This window comes from Pristis pectinata, chromosome 10, assembly GCF_009764475.1.
Source record: "Pristis pectinata isolate sPriPec2 chromosome 10, sPriPec2.1.pri, whole genome shotgun sequence".
Lineage (NCBI taxonomy): Eukaryota > Metazoa > Chordata > Chondrichthyes > Rhinopristiformes > Pristidae > Pristis > Pristis pectinata.
In genome coordinates this window covers 12,264,081-12,282,015 of record NC_067414.1, presented here as the reverse complement: position 1 = coordinate 12,282,015, position 17,935 = coordinate 12,264,081, and the positions used below count along the sequence as shown (strand labels likewise).

The window sequence follows — 17,935 nt, the reverse complement described above, 5'->3', positions numbered from 1 at the left end:
GAATTCTCAGTGAGCAAAAACTTGAATCTTGATCTTTCACTGTTTGCTGCTGAACACTAAATGGAATATGAAGGAATAACTTAAAAGAATAAAGATTCCAATTCCACATGCAAAGTCATCACCAATGTCAACAAAACATTAAATATCAATTTTGCACTGTTTCAGGTACAGTCCAGTGGAGATGATAGAGTTCTAGTAATGGGAGCAACGAATAGGCCGCAGGAACTAGATGATGCTGTCCTCAGGTGAGTAACCGGTACTTCTATACTGCTATAGGTATAGCTTGTTAAGTAGTTTGCTCTGCTTAGTTTTAGATATACCGTTCACCAATTTTTATGGCAATCTTGTGTAGCAGAGAACATACTGTAATGAAATTTTGATTTGTAAAATGTGTTCATTGGAAACTTGCTGCCTATCAGAGTGGCAGGGAAAACAAAACATACAACGAACAGCCCAAGTATCAGCAGGTGTTTGCACATCTCTCATCTTTTATTTCGGCAAACATTTTTTTTCTCTTCAGGCCTGAAAAATTAGGAGGCAAAGGTGAAGGTTATTTCTCATTTTACTGTTTTTAATTTTTTGTGAATTATTTTAATTTATTTTTCAGTTGATACTGGTTTTTAGATGATCTTAGAAGTTCAAAAACTGTTGTAAGCACCAGCTTTGACAGAAGCTGGTTCTGTTCTTGGGAAAGAAATTTAAGAGCAAATTTGATAGTGTTCAAAATCATGAAAGGTTTTGATTGGAGTTTAATAAAGTGCAACTGTTTAGTGATGTAACTAGAGAACAAATTTGAGGTAATTGGCAAAAAGGGAAGAAATATTTACGGGACAGGTGATGATTTGGAATATACTCTCAAAGAAAGCACATTCAATAATAACTTTCAGAAGGGACTTGGATGAGAGAAATATTTAGAGGGCCACAGGGAAAGAGCAGTGGGATGGGACTGTTAGATAGCACTGCCTTGGCACAATGGGCCAAATAGCCTTTTAAGCGGCATGCTACTGTAATTCTACAGATATGAATATACCAGAAGGGTAGGTTTAACATTTTGAAAGCTGACATGTTAATCTGTGTTTAGTATAAAGCTTAATTATTCAAGTTATTCTGAAGATTACTTGGAAGTGTGATTGTTTCATTGGTCTTTCTCCTTCCCTACAGGCGTTTTACAAAGAGGGTGTTTGTCTCGCTGCCAAATAAGCAAGTATGTGAATGACATTTAACAATTTTCAATCTTGTTTCAAAATATTTAATTGTCAGAGTATACCTCTTGGACATTTCTCGAGGCTCTCTGGGCTAGGAACTTCTAGTTTGTCTCGTGTCATGAGTTATTCTAATATAATGGAACCACTAGAAATTATGTTTAGCTTTTTTGATGCATTAACCCTGGACACTTCCTAAGTAAACACTTGTATTTGTGAATTGCTTTATTATCCCCTTTGCCCATTCACCTTCCCATATTCACTCTCTTATTTTGTACTTTTCATTTCCAGCCATCATGACTGTGCAAAATGGACCATAGACCCTAGTCACTCTAATGGCCTAGTTGTCTACTTTGGGTGACACAACGGCCTGGTGTCTCCCACGAGTCACAGTGCTGGCCCACCTCTGTCCCCTACAATCCCTAGTGATGAAGGAGGGTATGAAGAAAGTGCAGAGAACAAGTTGGAGCAAGAGGAAGAAGTAAAACCTACCCAGATGGTTGCATGTTCTTGACTCGAAAACCAGTGAACACTGAATCTCCCTTCTCCCTCTTGTTCATGCTTTCCTCCCTCCCTAATGTTCTCTATATAAATTCTCCAATTCAAATCTTGCCGAAATGGCAGGGTAGCGATATATAATGTGACCTGTTAGGTTTCTGAAGAACGTTGTGGAGCAGCATTCATTTTCTTTCTCTTTTCACCATCTTCCTCAGACACGGTTGTTGCTGCTTACAAATCTTTTGGCCAAACATGGCAATCCACTGAATCGAAAGGATCTTGAGCATCTGGCCAAGTAAGTAATTCACCAACACTGAACTGTTAAGATTGTTAATCTTGTTGAGGCACTTTTTTAGGACACTTGTGTTCTGTTTTACTGATTACATTCTGTTTGAGACTGACCTATAGCAGGTTCCAATTTAAAGTTTGTGCCTCTTGACCTAATTTTCCCCAGTAAAGCAATGACTAATGTTCAGAAACTGGCTTCACCACTCTGCACACACCATCTCAGTCAGACTACTTCCCACAACTTAGTAAGCTGTGACTCCATGAGTCTTCAGGATATTGAGCAAAATGATAAGCTACTTTTGCTGCAGTGTAAAAATGAAAGCCAGATCTTTTCAGGAATGATTAGGAAATATTTCCATATGCAAAGGGTAGTTTCAATATTTACCTTGTGTTAACCAAAGGCGTGAAAAGGATACAGAGCAAAGGCTCGTATGTAGAATTAGGTCAAAGTATCAGTCGTGATCCTGTTGAATGCCAGAACAAGCTCTTTGGTTATATATGTTTGCGTTGCTACACTCCCAAGTCTTCTGCCCAAATATTAATTGCTGTTCCATTCCTAATTGTTGTTCCATTCCTTGAGTATAGTGCTCTAGAGTATTTTTACATAAAGAGTACCACATAACAAAGAACAATAATTTTGAGGCAAATAGACTAACTTAATGCTGGTGGTTTATGGCAGCAGCATGTTACTGTATCACTTCCACATATACTCTGACTAAACAACTACTTTAGGATCACCCTTGCTCGTTACTATCTATTTCAAAAGAAGCTGCATACTTTCAATAAGTATCAAATCTTTTTATGTGTGTTGGGTGTATGAACCTTAATAGTGATATTTGGTGTTGTACAGGCAGACGGAAGGATATTCGGGGAGTGACCTGACTGCACTGGCGAAGGATGCGGCACTGGGTCCAATTCGAGGTAGGCAATCTTACGGAATCAAAGAAAGCCACTCAGCCCATCACACCTGTGCCAACTCATTGAATGTTACTTCCAGCTGCGTCTGTTTTTCTGTTCTTCTCGTAATTTTTTTCTCCATTAACGTATGTATCCAAATCCCCTATGAAAGTTACTGGTAACTGTTTCTGTCATCCTTCAGTTGTGCATTCCAGATCTCCATAACTCCTAAAACTTCATCTCTTTCCTGGTTCTTTTGTCAATATGTCCTCTGGTCATCCACTTTTCTGCCACTGGGAATGGTTTAACTTCTCTTTACTGATTCTTGCCAGCTTCTCCAGTGGAAGTCCTTGTATCCTAATACTGTAATAGATCTCTTCCACGTCTTCTGGGCTATATAGGAATCAAAGTTTAAGGGGAACTGGCAGGAATGTAGAGTTTGAGCTAAGATCAGTTCACCAGTGACAGTACTAAATGGTAGAGCTGGCTTGAGGGGCAATATGGTCTGGAGCCTGATTGCCCAACCCAAGCTCACTTTGGGTCAGTTGTACGTTCTGACAAAACATTTGAGGGCTGCGCTGCTCTGTGTTTTATCCAGGATAGGTTGATTTGCATGGTACTGCTGCCTTGGCCTCTATTCTTGATGCAGTACGTACAGTGTAGCAAGCCTTTTTCTTTTCCCCCTGCTTTTCTGCAAATGCCTTTTGAATCAGATAGGGTTTGGAAAGAAATATACGTATGCACTCTCTGGTGGAGTTCTTATTGGCAATTGTCAGGTGTGATTTTAATTTTATACCTGGTCACTGGTTCTCTTTCATTCTCTTATCTTCTTTCAAAGCCTTGCATTTCTTCCTAAATTGTGCTGCCCAGATTAGTCCACTACCTGTTAAATGCAGAATAAAAAGAGACATCTTTTATATTTTGACAGCTGGAAATACATTGATTGTATTTCTAAACAGACCAGAGATTAGAGAAACTCCTTCAAGTAACTATGGTTGACACTTCCACTTTCATTTTGTTCTGATGAAGGGCTGCAGACCCGAAACAAAAGTTGCTGCCTGACGTGAGGATTTTCTGGCATTTTTCTGTTGCACATTTATTGTGTTATGTAACCATCCCCAGGCGGTGCAATTAGCTGTACTTGTGATTCTGATTTCTGCCATGACCTTGGAGACTTGAGCTCCCACTCTGACAAGTTTGACATGATTTCAATGTCCACAGGTTTTGTAAACTTACAGTGGCATGCGAAAGATTGGGCACCCCTGGTCAAAATTTCTGTTACTGTGAATAGCTAAGCGAGTAAAAGATGACCTGATTTCCAAAAGGCATAAAGTTAAAGATGACACATTTCTTTAATATTTTAATCAAGATTACTTTTTTATTTCCACCGTTTACACTTTCAAAATAACAGAAAAGGAAAAGGGCCCAAAGCAAAAGTTTGGGCCCCCTGCATGGTCAGTACTTAGTAACACCCCCTTTGGCAAGTATCACAGCTTGTAAACCATAGAACCATACCATACAGCACAAAACAGGCCCTTCAGCCCACCATGTTGTGCCGTCCATCAAACCACCCTCACACTATCTAACCCTTTCCTCCCGCATATCCCTCTATCTCACATTCCTCCATATGCCTATCCAACAAACTCTTGAACCTGTTCAATGTATCTGCCTCCACCACCACCCCAGGCAGTGCATTCCATGCACCAACCACTCTCTGGGTGAAAAACCTCCCCCTGATATCTCCCCTGAACCTCCCACCCATAACCTTAAAGCCATGCCCTCTTGTCTTGTGCATTGGTGCCCTGGGAAGGAGGTGCTGACTGTCTACTCTATCTATTCCTCTCAATATTTTATATACCTCTATCATGTCTCCTCTCATCCTCCTCCTTTCCAGTGAATAAAGCCCTAGCACCTTAAGCCTCTCCTCATATTCAATATGCTCTAATCCAGGCAGCATCCTGGTAAATCTCCTCTGCACCCTCTCCAATGCCTCCACATCCTTCCTATAATGAGGCGACCAGAACTGAACACAGTACTCTAAGTGTGGTCTAACTAGAGTTTTGTAAAGCTGCATCACCACTTCACGGCTCTTAAACTCAATCCCCACGATTTATGAAAGCTAACATCCCATAGGCCTTCTTAACTGCTCTATCCACCTGTGAGGCAACTTTCAGTGAACTGTGAATATGAACCCCCAGATCCCTCTGCTCCTCTACACTGCCAAGTACCTTGCCATTTACCTTGTACTCTGCCCTGGAGTTGTCCTTCCAAAGTGTACCACCTCACACTTCACCGGATTGAACTCCATCTGCCACTTGTCAGCCCAGCTCTGCATCCTATCAATATCCCTCTGTAAGCTCCGACAGCCCTCCACACTATCCACAACACCGCCGATCTTAGTGTCGTCCGCAAACTTACTAACCGCCTTCCACCCCCTCATCTAAGTCATCTATAAATATCACAAAAAGTAGAGGTCCCAGAACCGATCCCTGCGGGACACCACTGGTCACTGCCTTCCAATCCGAGGGCACTCCTTCCACTACAACCCTGTGCTTTCTACAGGCAAGCCAATTCCTAATCCACACAGCCAAGCTTCCCTGGATCCCTTGGCCTCTGACCTTCTGAAGAAGCCTACCATGAGGAACCTTATCAAATGCCTTACTAAAATCCGTATAGACCATATCCACCGCACTACCCTCATCAATCTTCCTCGTCACCTCCTCAAAGAACTCTATCAGGCTTGTGAGGCAAGATCTTCCCTTCACAAAGCCATGCCGGCTGTCCCTAATCAGTCCATGATTCTCCAGGTGTTCATAAATCCTATCCCTTAGAATCCTTTCTCACAGCGTACCCACCACAGACGTGAGACTCACCGGTTTGTAATTCCCTGGACTATCCCTACTACCTAGTAGAGTAACTGCTCCTTTCTTGTTCCTTACTTCCATCCATACGGACTCTAGAGATGATCCTTCTACAACATCCATCCTTTCCGCAGCTGTAACAGTGTCCCTGACCAGTATCGCCACCCCTCCTCCTCTTCTCCCCCCCTTCCCTATCCCTCTTAAAACACCGAAAACCAGGAATATTCAATATCCACTCCTGCCCTGACGTCAGCCACGTCTCAGTAATAGCCACAATATCATAGTCCCCCATACTTATCCAAGCCCTCTGTTCATCTCCCTTATTCCTGACGCTTCTTGCGTTTAAGTAAACACACTTCAGTCCATCTACCTTACTACTTTTATAGCCTGTATTCTGCTTCTCCTTCTCCAAAGCCTCTCTACCTGTTTGATCTAACTTTTCCCCATCCCCTTCTTCCTCTGACCTACTCCTCCGGTTCCCTTCCCCCTCACAAACTAGTTTAAACCCTCCCGAACCACCCTAGCAAACCTAGCCGCAAGGATATTGGCCCCCTTCTGGTTCGGGTGTAACCCGTCCTCTCTGTACAGGTCCCACCTTCCCAAGAAGAGATCCCAATGATCCAGAAATCTAAAACCCTCCCTCCTGCACCAACTTCTCAGCCACGCATTTATCTGCCACCTCCTCCTGTTCCTGCCTTCACTATCGCGCGGCACCAGCAGCAATCCCGAGATTGCTAGCTTTGAGGTCCTGTTCCTCAGTCTTCTGCCTAGCTCCCTGAACTCGCTCTTCAGGACCTCATCCCCCTTCTTACCCATGTCATTGGTGCCAACATGGACCATGTCTTTCTGTAACCAGCTAAGAGTCTTTCAATTCTTGTTTGGGGGATTTTCGCCCATTATTCCTTGCAAAAGGCTTCTAGTTCTGTGAGATTCTTGGGCTGTCTTGCATGCACTATTCTTTTGAGGTCTATCCACAGATTTTAGATGATGTTTAGGTCGGGGGACTGTGAGGGCCATGGCAAAACCTTCAGCTTGTGCCTCTTGAGGTAGTCCATTGTGGATTTTGAGGTGTGTTTAGGATCGTTATCCTGTTGTAGAAGCCATCCTCTTTTCATCTTCAGCTTTTTTACAGACGGTGTGATGTTTGCTTCCAGAATTTGTTGGTATTTACCAGTGAGATGTTCCCCGTGCCACTAGCTGCAACACAAGCCCAAAGCATGATCGATCCACCTCCGTGCTTCACAGTTGGCGAGGTGTTCTTTTCATGAAATTCTGCACCCTTTTTTCTCCAAACATACCTTTGCTCATTGTGGCCAAAAGGTTCTATTTAACTTCATCAGTCCACAGGACTTGTTTCCAAAATGCATCAGACTTGTTTAGATGTTCCTTTGCAAACTTCTGACGCTAAAGTTTGTGGTGAGGACACAGGAAAGGTTTTCTTCTGATGACTCTTCCATGAAGGTCATATTTGTGCAGGTGTTGCTGCACAGTAGAACAGTGCACCACCACTCCAGAGTCTGCTAAATCTTCCTGAAGGTCTTTTGCAGTCAAACGGGGGTCTTGATTTGCCTTTCTAGCAATCCTACGAGCAGTTCTCTTGGAAAGTTTTCTTGGTCTTCCAGACCTCAACTTGACCTCCACCGTTCCTGTTAACTGCCATTTCTTAATTACATTATGAACTGAGGAAACGGCTACCTGAAAAATGCTTTGCTATCTTCTTATAGCCTTCTCCTGCTTTGTGGGCATCCTTTATTTTAATTTTCAGAGTGCTAGGCAGCTGCTTAGAGGAGCCCATGGCTGCTGACTGTTGGGACAAGGTTTGACGAGTCAGAGTATTTATAAAGCTTTGAAATTTGCATCACCTGGCTTTTCCTAACGATGACTGTGAACAAGCCATAGCCGTAACAAGCTAATGAAGGTCTGAGACCTTGGTAAAAGTTATCTGAGAGCTCAAATCTCTTGGGGTGCCCAAACTTCTGCTTGGTGCTCCTCTCCTTTTTTCACTCTAAAATTGTACAAATACACTAATCTTGCTTAAAATGTTGAAAAGAATGTTTCATCTTTAACTTTGACTTTTGGAGATCAGTTCACCTTCTCACTTAACTATTCACAGTAACAGAAATTTTGACCAGCGGTGCCCAAACTTTTGCATGCCACTGTATTTTCTAACTGCAGGCACAGCTGACAAAATTGGTATTTGTTGTCCATCCTTGGGCAACTTGAGAATATGTCAATAGTAACTTGATGCAGTGGAGGATTTAATTATTTGCATTGGTTATGGAGGCATCCAGCACAGAAACAGGCCATTCAGCCCACAACATCCAGGCTAACCAGTGGGTACCCATTTGTATTAATCCCACCTTCCAGCACGTGGCCCATAGCATTGTATACCTAAGTGATTTTAAGTGCTTATCTGGACACTTAAGTGCTGCAAACAATCTGCTGGTGGAACGGGGGGTGGGGGGGTTGAGCAGTGTCGGTTGGTGGGGGGGGGGGGAGGGCGGGAGGAAAGGAATTGTTGATGTTTCAGGTTGAACGTGACAACAGACTCCCTTCCCAATGGAACCAGTTGGGCTTTTACCACAATCCTTTAGCTCTGTTGCCACGTTCTGCTTACTCAAAGGTGCCTAAGTATGAATATTTGCTGTTGCTAGAGTTTCTTCTGCTCTGGTTTGATGTTTTGAGTAATCAAAATTACATTTTCCTTTTACTGCAGAACTCAAGCCAGAAGAAGTAAGGAGTATGGCTGCCAGTGAGGTGTGGTTCATTTCTCTTGTATTCAAAATATTCCCGTGTTGAATAGCAACATTTGCCTCATTATGTTTGTACCACCACAGTGTATCTAATTGTAGCTGCAGTTCAAAAACACACTTTTAATCTTGGTCCCTGATCATTTTGCTATATTAGTAAACCACACGTTACTTAACCAGCCATGACTTATGTGCCTTCTGCCTGTCCAGGTGAGAAAGATCCGACTTTCTGACTTTGAGGATTCATTAAGGAAGATAAAGCGCAGTGTAGGCCCTCAGACTCTCGAGGGATACAAGCGTTGGAACGAGGACTACGGAGACACTGCTGTTAATTCATGATGGATCAAACCAGTATCGGCTCCGGTCACTGTTTTAATGGACTTGACTTGATCAAGGAGTGTGACGTGGGTTGTTAGCAGTAAACGGCATCCAAAGTTGTTTCATCACAAGTTCTAACTGGAATCAGGAACACAAAAGCTAACGGGATAAGTTTACAAAACTGACTCTTTTCCATGACGTGCTTTTAATCCAAGTTTCAGGAGTCTTTGTGCTTCTGGATCTTTGACCACATAACTGGCAGTCAATGAAAATTGAGCTTAGGGTTTAGAAATAGTCACGTATATCATCTGTATATTTTGTTTCTGATGTAAAGAAGTTGGTCCCTGTTCAGACTATACTTAGTAGAAGCACAACAATAGGAAGAATCGTGCCTTAAGTTTGCAGTACACTTATGACCTATCATTTTTGGTCCTTTTGCTCCTATAACTAATCCACTCTCTTTAAAAAAAACCACTAGCATTATTCATCTATTACAGATGATCAAATCTGTTCAACAGTGCCAAATAAGTTGCTGGTTGCACACTAACAAAATGATATCTTTGTGAAATGAATATTTTCAGTGCTCATCAGCTTTCAAGAGTTTCTCCCTTTATTTTGGGTAACTTGATTTATTTTGAACCATTCTACCACTAAATAACTTTGCCTTGTTCTTTGGATGTTCCGGCACATTGTTTATCAGATAGACTTGGTACAAAAGGCTTGCACGTGTTGGAGGAATAGCAAAATATTGCTTGTACAGTTCAGTTCAGTGTGTGATTTTTTTTCTTCCCACCATTCTTTCCTTTATTTGGCTGAATCTTTTGAAAATATTGTTGCAGGGGTGGGTTATATGCAATTTTATAATACTGAGGTAAGTCTGGGCTATCCTATAAGTTGTCTTCCTAAGCTCTTTGTATCTTTTTGATATAACATCTGAACTCTCTTAAATTCTCCTTTCTTCCTTGCGTTCCTTTTCCTGAATCCTGAGTTTACTCCATTAATCTTCCTCACTTTGCTATTATTACCAGAATTACTATTTAGAAATTTCTTCTCCTGAACTGTTGCACAGGTGACACAGTGGTCATGGTCCCAGAAGCGTATCTGGAGAGAATTTCCTGCACATGTCATTGCTAACGATATCACAGTTCACAGTAGGGAGGCAGAATGTTAGGAGGGAGGATGTCAGAGAGTGTATTTCTTTTTAATCAAAATTGAGTTCCACGAAAATCAATTACCAGAGGCGGAATGCTTTTATCTACCCATCTCCCTTAAGGTAGCCTCTGGATGAGGTCACCCAGTGTGCTTATTATTAAACAGCAACAGATTCATCATTGACCCCTGTGTGAACCACATTTATTTGTGCTGTTCTGTTTGCCCTTGAAGGTTGTGCAGCTACACTTTATCACTATGTTCCTGATCCTACAACAACCCATGAATTCTGTCTTAATGTTGACAAAATGCTATATGTTAATGTTACATTTTGTTAACGGTACAAAATAATTTCCTAGAACACAGTGACTATACTTTAAAACATATGTAGTTATTGGTAATGTGGTTGGCATGCCCTGAGATCACGAAATGCTTGTTATACAAATTCACTTTTTGGAAGAAATGATCACCCTGGAATTAAAAACAGTTAATATTATAATTTCCTTACCCCCAGTGATTTCAAGTGGAGATTGTTCATTCCAGAGCCTTTCCATTTGAATTCTGGTTGAGGGGGATCCCAATGTGTGTCTGTATGCTGGAGGAGGTGGGCTCTTGGAGTAACCTGATCATTGTGAACTGAAGAAGGTGGTTCCGTTTTTGGAGGTTTTAAGTAACTTTTTGTACCAACTCTACCTCATTAGACAGTTGTGCTGAGCTAGTGAACCTGATAACTTGCGGCTTTATTACGTGGTGCACAGTTAGTTTTTTTTCTTGAGATGCATCTGACCAAACCAAATCAGCAGAGCTTTTAATATCTTGTAACCACTGCAAGGTCTTGTACTGCAGACTATCCGAATGCGAGACCTGTGTTGAAAGGCAATGACTGCAGACACTGAGTAGGAATGAAGTGTCCTAGAATTCAGAGAGCACTGAAATAATGAAAGGCCTGAAAGTAAATACCGAGTACCTTTGCTATTTAGTTGAATCTGTGCTTTGAAACTCTCTTCCAAACTTTCTAGCTGTAGTCTGTGAATTTACACTGCTGAAACTCTTATCGATATGACCATTAACTAATGCAAAGCAATTAACTGGCGTGTGAATTCTTCAAACTTTGATAACTTTTTAATGATCCTCTAACAGATTTTTACATCATTGCATTGAACTTGACATGAGTAGGAAGTTTAATTATGAGCATGGTATTCAAGATTAGACAGTGATATTGTTTTATTTTAACACTTGTAATTCCAACACTCTGGTACTGCTGAAACTGGTATAGAGAAAGGTGAAGTGTCCCAATTAGTATATATTGTATTTTTGGAACTTTTATTTTTTTTTGTATAGATATGCATGAATGATTTATTTTGGTCTGTTTGTTTTTCATGTCTAATATATTGATAAATAAATTTTTAATTCAAGCTCTGGGAATTGTGAAGCCCGTGATTTTATTTTTTTGCAGAGCTGGAGGCCAGTGAGCAGGAGGATTTGTAGTACAATGCAAGCATCTGGACATCAGCCTGGAAGGTAGTGCAGGCAGCATTGCTGTCTTGGTAATTGCTAGAGGAAATAACTCAGCACTGGCTTTTATAATGCTTTTAGCATTTTGAAATGCCCCAAGGGTTCCTCACTGAAACAAAATCAAACTAAAGTTGACACTGAGCTGCACGAACATGGTTTCAGGATGACTATTTGCTCATTCACAACTGAGGTGATGGGAATTTCTTCTCTCCAAAGGTTGAGAATTTTTTGTAGTTCACCACTCCAGAACCCCATGGAGGCCAATTCAAGTCTGGGAGACGTCAGATGTTTGGACTATTGTGGATTTGAGGGAACAGGAAGGAACGAGGAGCTGAGGTATTGGTTTACTGTTGTCACTTGTACCGAGGTACAGTGAAAAGCTTGCATACCACTCGTACAGATCAACTCATTACACAGTGCACTGAGGTAGTACAGGGTAAAAGCAATAACAGAATGCAAAGTAAAGTGTCACAGCTACAGGGAAATCCATTGCAGGTAGACAATAAGATGCAAGGTCATAACAAGGTAGATTGTGAGGTCAAGAGTCCATCTTGCTGTATAAGGGAACCATTCAATAGTCTTATCACTGCAGGATAGAAGCTGTCCTTGAGCCTGGTGGTACGTGCCCTCAGGCTCCTGTATCTAGGGGAGAAGGGGGAATGACCCGGGTGGGTGGGGTCTTTGATTATGCTGGCTGGTTGGTCAAGTTCAGAAGTGAGTCTGCGCCAACTATCATGTTTTACTCTAATCCTACAGTATTCCCAATATATTTCACCCCTTCCCCAGATTTTGCCACTCACCTACACTCTAGAGGCAATTTACAGTGGCCATTTAACCTACTGACCTGCACATCTTTGGAATGTGCGAAGAAACCAGAGTACCTGGGGGAAACCTACGCGGTCAAAGGGAGAACTTTAGTCTTAATGGCAGGGCAGGCTTTGGTATGGCTTACTCCTGCTTTAATTTCTTATTCTTAGATGTGGGAATAAAACAGTTTTAAGGATAGGCTGGGGAAGGAAATTCCACAGCTTTGGGAGCTGGCCGCTGCAGTCATACCTGCTAATGCCGGAGCAGGGAGAGGTCAGAGCATGATACGGTGGGACTGGAATGGGGGACACGATACTCGGGCTGCTGCAGGTTGGAGTGGCTACAGGCCAATTGAAAATGGTGAAAAGAATATTAATTCTGAGGCACTGGGGGGCAGTTATACATCAATGAGCAGAGGTGATTGGCGAATTGCAGGCAGCGTAGTTTTGGTTGAGCTCAAATGGACTCGGAGTGGAAAGTTCTCCTAGATATTTGCAAACTTTGGAATAGTCCAGTCCACAAGTGTCAACGACATGGAGATGATGCTTGAAGCAAGATGGAAATCAGTGATGTTGTGAAAGTGAGAGTCTCGATAATTTGAGGGCTAAGACTAGGTATAATGACTAGCTGATTCTAATGCTCAGTGACATTACATGCAGGTTCAAGCTCCATAATCACAGCTGAAGTTGGTGTTTTAATAAAAATCTGCAGCTCCCCAGATTGGCCTCTGGGTGCCGTCATTCCCTTACCATTAAAGGGAGGGAAACCAGTGAATGAGTAGAATGATAAGATGTTATTTTAGTAGCTCTCTCCTCCCCTCCCCTTCTCCACACCGAGGATTAACACCAGCATGAAATGGACATTAGATAGAAAATTCGCTTATTATTGCCTGGAATTCCACAAAGTGGAAAGTAGAGATGTAATTGTTCAAATATGAATTGCAAACCAATCTGAAGAGTGGAGAGGACACAAAGATTTTAAAGGGGTGGGTTGGAAAGGGAATGCAGGTGAGATCAGAGAAAGCAGGCAACAGTGAATTCTCACTAGATCTCTATTACTTAGTTTAAACACATTGGAACTTGGGAAATTCTTAAGTGGCCTGATAAACCTGATGCTAGCAGTTTGATTCTCCAGATGGGCAGGCGCGGTAGTGTAGTGGTTAGCGTAACGCTATTACAGCGCCAGCGACCCGGGTTCAATTCCGGCCGCTGTCTGTAAGGAGTTTGTACGTTCTCCCCATGTCTGCGTGGGTTTCCTCCGGGTGCTCCGGTTTCCTCCCACATTCCAAAGACGTACGGGTTAGGAAGCTGTGGGCATGCTATGTTGGCGCCGGAAGTGTGGCGACACCTATGGCTGCCCCCAGAACGTTCTAAGCAAAAGATGCATTTCACTGTGTGTTTCGATGGACATGTGACAAAGAAAGATATAATAGTCTCAGCATAAGGGGTTATATAGAACATAAAACAGGTTAGCACAGGAACAGGCCCTTCGGCCCATGATATCTATGCTGAGCATGATGCCAAATTAAGCTAATCCCTTATGCCTGCACATGATCCATAGCCCTCCATTCCCTGCATATTCATGTGCTTAACTAAAAGCCTCTTGAAAGTCATTGTGGTATCTGCTTCCACTACCACTGCTGGCAGTGCATTCCAGACACCTACCACTTTTTTTTAATATACTTGTCTTGTACATCTCCTTTAAACTTACACCCTCTCACCTTAAAGCTATGCCCTCTGGTATTTGTCATCTCTATCCTAGGAAAAAGGCTCTGACTGCCGACCCTATCTCTGCGTCTCATAATTTTAGAAACTTCTGTTGGGTTACCCCTCAGCCTCTGATACTCCAGAGAAAACAATCAAAGTCTATCCAACCTCTCCTTGTAGCTAATCCCCTTTAATCCAGGCAGCATCCTGGTAAACCTCTTCTGCACTCTCTCCAAAGCCTCCACATCCTTCCTGTAATGGGGCGACCAGAGCTATACACGATACTCCAAGTATGGCCTAACTATCGTCTTATACAACTGCATCATGACTTCCTGTCACTTGTACTCTGTGCCCCTAGCGATGAAGGCAAGCATGCATATGTCGTCTTTATCATTCTGTCTACTTGTGTTGCCACTTTCAGGAAGGTATGGACTTGGACCCCAAGATTAGAACCATGAGGATAAACTCCTTTGCTCATGTTGAAAATCTCTGGAACATTTTACCCTGGAGGGCTCTCATTCAGAATCGGGTTTATTATCACTGCCTTATACGACATGAAATTTGTTGTTTTGCAGCAGCAGTACAGTGCAAGGACATAAAAACAAAAAAATTACAGATTAAAAAAAGGAACAATGAGGTAGTGTTCATGGACCGCTCCAAAATCTGATGACTGCGGGGAAGAAGCTACTCCTGAATCATTGAGTATGGGTCTTCAGGTTCCTGTACCTCTTCCCTGATGATAGTAATGAGAAGAGGGTGTGTCCTGGATGGTGAGGGTCTTTAATGATATTCCATGGGTTTTTGGATTCTGAGGTAGTGTCAGAAGGAGGTTAGAATGGTAGAATCCTGTAGCACAAAAGCAAACCATTCAGTCCATCGTATCGGTACCAACCAGAGAAAAGCTATGAAACACATCCCAGGACATTACACTTCAAATACTCACCCATTCACTATTTAAAATTGTGATTTGGGCAGTGGGTCCAAGATCCTTATTACTCTGGATGAATTTTTTCCTGCCTACTTCCCTCAAATATTTCTACTTATTGATCCTTCCACAAAGGGAAATGTCACCTCCATTCACTCTGTCAAAGCCTTTAATTTTGTACACTATTAAATCTCCTCTCATCCTCTTGTACTAATGACTAGAACTTGTTTTATTGTTAGTTCAGGAATGGCAGAATGCTGGGGAGAACACCCCTGTAGTTTGGATAGTGCTGTGGGAGTATCATCAAGAGCTCCAAAAGTAAACACTATTCTGGATGGTGGTTTAATGAAGGCTTTCTGCAACTGAAGCCTGCAGGGCACTACAGTGGCACAGGTAGTAGAGCTGCCGTGTCTAAGTTCCAACAACCTGGATTCATTGCTGATCTCCAGGGCAGTCTGTATTGAAGTTTGTACTTTCTCCTTGTGATCCTGTGGATTTTCTCCAGTTTCCTCCCACAGAGCTCTGGGACACTGCAGACCAATGCTTGGGGTGCCCCAACAAGTGGGGTGCAAAAAGGACTTGTACGGCTCTGTCAATGGGGTTCAGTTTGACACAAGATTGGTATTGGTTTATTATTGTCACTTGTACCAAGGTACAGTGGAAAAACTTGTCTTGCATACTGGTCATACAGGTCCATTCATTACACAGTGCATTGAGGTAGTACAGGTAAAAACAATAACAGTACAGAGGAAAGTGTCACAGCTACGAGAACGTGCAGTGCAGGTATACAATAAGGTGCAAGGTCACAACAAGGTAGATTGAGGTCAAGAGTCCATCTCACCGTATAAGGGAACTGTTCAATAGTCTTATCACAGTGGGGTAGAAGCTGTCCTTGAGCCTGGTGGTACGTGCCCTCAGGCTCCTGTATCTTCTGCCTGATGGGAGAGGAGAGAAGAGAGAATGACCTGGGTGGGTGGGGTCTTTGATTATGCTGGCTGCTTCACCAAGGCAGCGAGAGGTAAAGACAGAGTCCATGGAGGGGAGGCTGGTTTCCGTGATGCACTGGGCTGTGTCCTCAACTCTATGCAGTTTCTTGCGGTCCAGGGCAGAGCAGTTGCCGTACCAAGATGTTCAATTCCATCGCTGGAATGAGTTTTGTGGATCAGGGACATCCTAGGAAAACTGAGATAAGTGACAGCAGCTTTTAAATATTTTTGGTTGAAAAACCTCTTTCCAAATGCATTAGTAAATACAAGTGCATATCTCAAACTTAAAATACTACACAATACTCCTATTTAAGTGCAACACATAGTGTTCTAATAATACTTTAAATGCACACATTCAAATGTAAATCCTCCAGTCCTCCAGATCAAGTGGGGATTTGTTTTCTGTCCAAACCCAAATTCCAGTCAAACCTTTAAACATCAATCAAACAGCATCAGATTAAGGGCAAATGAGCTCTCCCTCCCCCACCCCCCCCCCCCCCCCCTCACTTACATACTAAAACACCTGGCCTCAATCTCTAGCCAGCAGCTATTGATACCAACTTGGGGAACTGAATTTCATATCATTTTGCATGCATTCAGTGACGTGCAAAATGAATAATAATTTAGTATTGCAGAATAAAAAGCCTTTGCAATGGATGCCTCACAACAACCTCCATTGCCTCAGCACCTTCTCCAATGTGCTCTCTCCCAGTGGTCTGGGATTGCCCTGACTCAAGTGCAGGTGTTTGTCTCCATTTCATAATAAGAAGTTGCAAACCAAACCAGCCCACCTCCTGGAAAGAGTCTGCCTCCTCGGGCCCACTGCCCCAGCCTGTGATGCAAGGCCACATTTCCCAGTGGCAGTAAACCAGGACCTGCCCTGCAGACCCCAAAACTCTCATAAACGATGAGAGACCATGGCCTGTTTGACAAGGTCCCCGAAGTACCTCATGCCAGAGATACAGGATCCAGACCAAACTTGGAATTGGTTTATTATTGTCACATGTACTGAGGTACAGTGAAAAACTTGTCTTGCATACTATTTGTACAGATCAATTCATTACACAGTGCACTGAGGTAGTACAAGGTAAAACGATACAGAATGCAGAATAAAGTGTAACAGCTACAGAGGAAGTGCAGTGCAGGAAGACAATAAGGTGCAAGGTCATAACAAGGCAGATTGTGAGGTCAAGATTCCATTTTATCGTACTAGGGAACCATTCAATAGTCTTATAACAGCGGGATAGAAGGTGTCCTTGAGCCTGGTGGGACATACTTTCAGGCTTTTATATCTTCTGCCTGATGGGAGAGGGGAGAAGAGAGAATGTCTGGGGTGGGTGGGGTCTTTGATTATGCTGGCTGCTTTAACGAGGCAGTGAGAAGTATAGAGAGTCCATGGAGGGGAGGCTGGTTTCTGTGATGTGCTGAGTTACCTCCCCAACTCTCTGAAGGTTCTTGCAGTCCCAGGCAGAGCAGTTGCCATACAAGCCGTAATACATCCAGATAGGATGCTTCCTATGGTGCATCGATAAAAATTGGTGAGTGTCAAAGGGGACATGCCAAATTTTCTTAGCCTCCTGAGGAAGTAGAGGTGCTGGTGAGCTTTCTTGGCCGTGGCATCAATGTAGTTGGACCAGGACAGACTACTGGTGATGTTCACTCCTAGGAACTTGAAGCTCTCAACCCACTCGGGGTTGAGCACCATTGATGTAAACAGGAGCACGTAGACAGCCCCATTTCCTGAAGTCAATGACCAGCTCTTTTTGTTTTGCTGACATTGAGGGAAAGGTTGTTGTCATGACACCACGTTACTAAGCTCTCTTTCTCCTGTACTCAAACTCATCGTTATTTGAGATACAGTGGTGTCATCTGCAAACTTGGAGATGGAGTTGGAGCAGAATCTGGCCACGAAGTCATGAGTGTATAGGGAGTAGAGGGCTGAGGATGCAGCCTTGTGGGGTATCAGTGTTGAGAATAATCATGCTGGAGGTGTTACTGCCTATCCTTACTGATTGCGTTCTGTTGGTCAGAAA

The 17,935-nt window shown here is 42.8% G+C and overlaps 1 protein-coding gene across 2 annotated transcripts in view; it reads left to right on the top strand.

Moving 5' to 3' along the window:
• Window positions 1-11,386, top strand: part of spast (spastin) — a 65,468-nt gene extending 54,082 nt beyond the window's left edge. The window contains exons 11-16 of one of the 2 annotated variants that reach the window (XM_052024507.1): window positions 166-245; window positions 1,162-1,204; window positions 1,916-1,995; window positions 2,839-2,909; window positions 8,463-8,503; window positions 8,707-11,386. In XM_052024507.1, coding sequence (XP_051880467.1) covers window positions 166-245; window positions 1,162-1,204; window positions 1,916-1,995; window positions 2,839-2,909; window positions 8,463-8,503; window positions 8,707-8,835 — 444 coding nt within the window. In that variant the 3' untranslated portion in view covers window positions 8,836-11,386. The remainder of the gene's footprint in view (window positions 1-165; window positions 246-1,161; window positions 1,205-1,915; window positions 1,996-2,838; window positions 2,910-8,462; window positions 8,504-8,706) is intronic. The other variant, XM_052024506.1, reaches the window with a different exon arrangement.
• The last annotated feature ends 6,549 nt before the right edge of the window (window positions 11,387-17,935 follow it).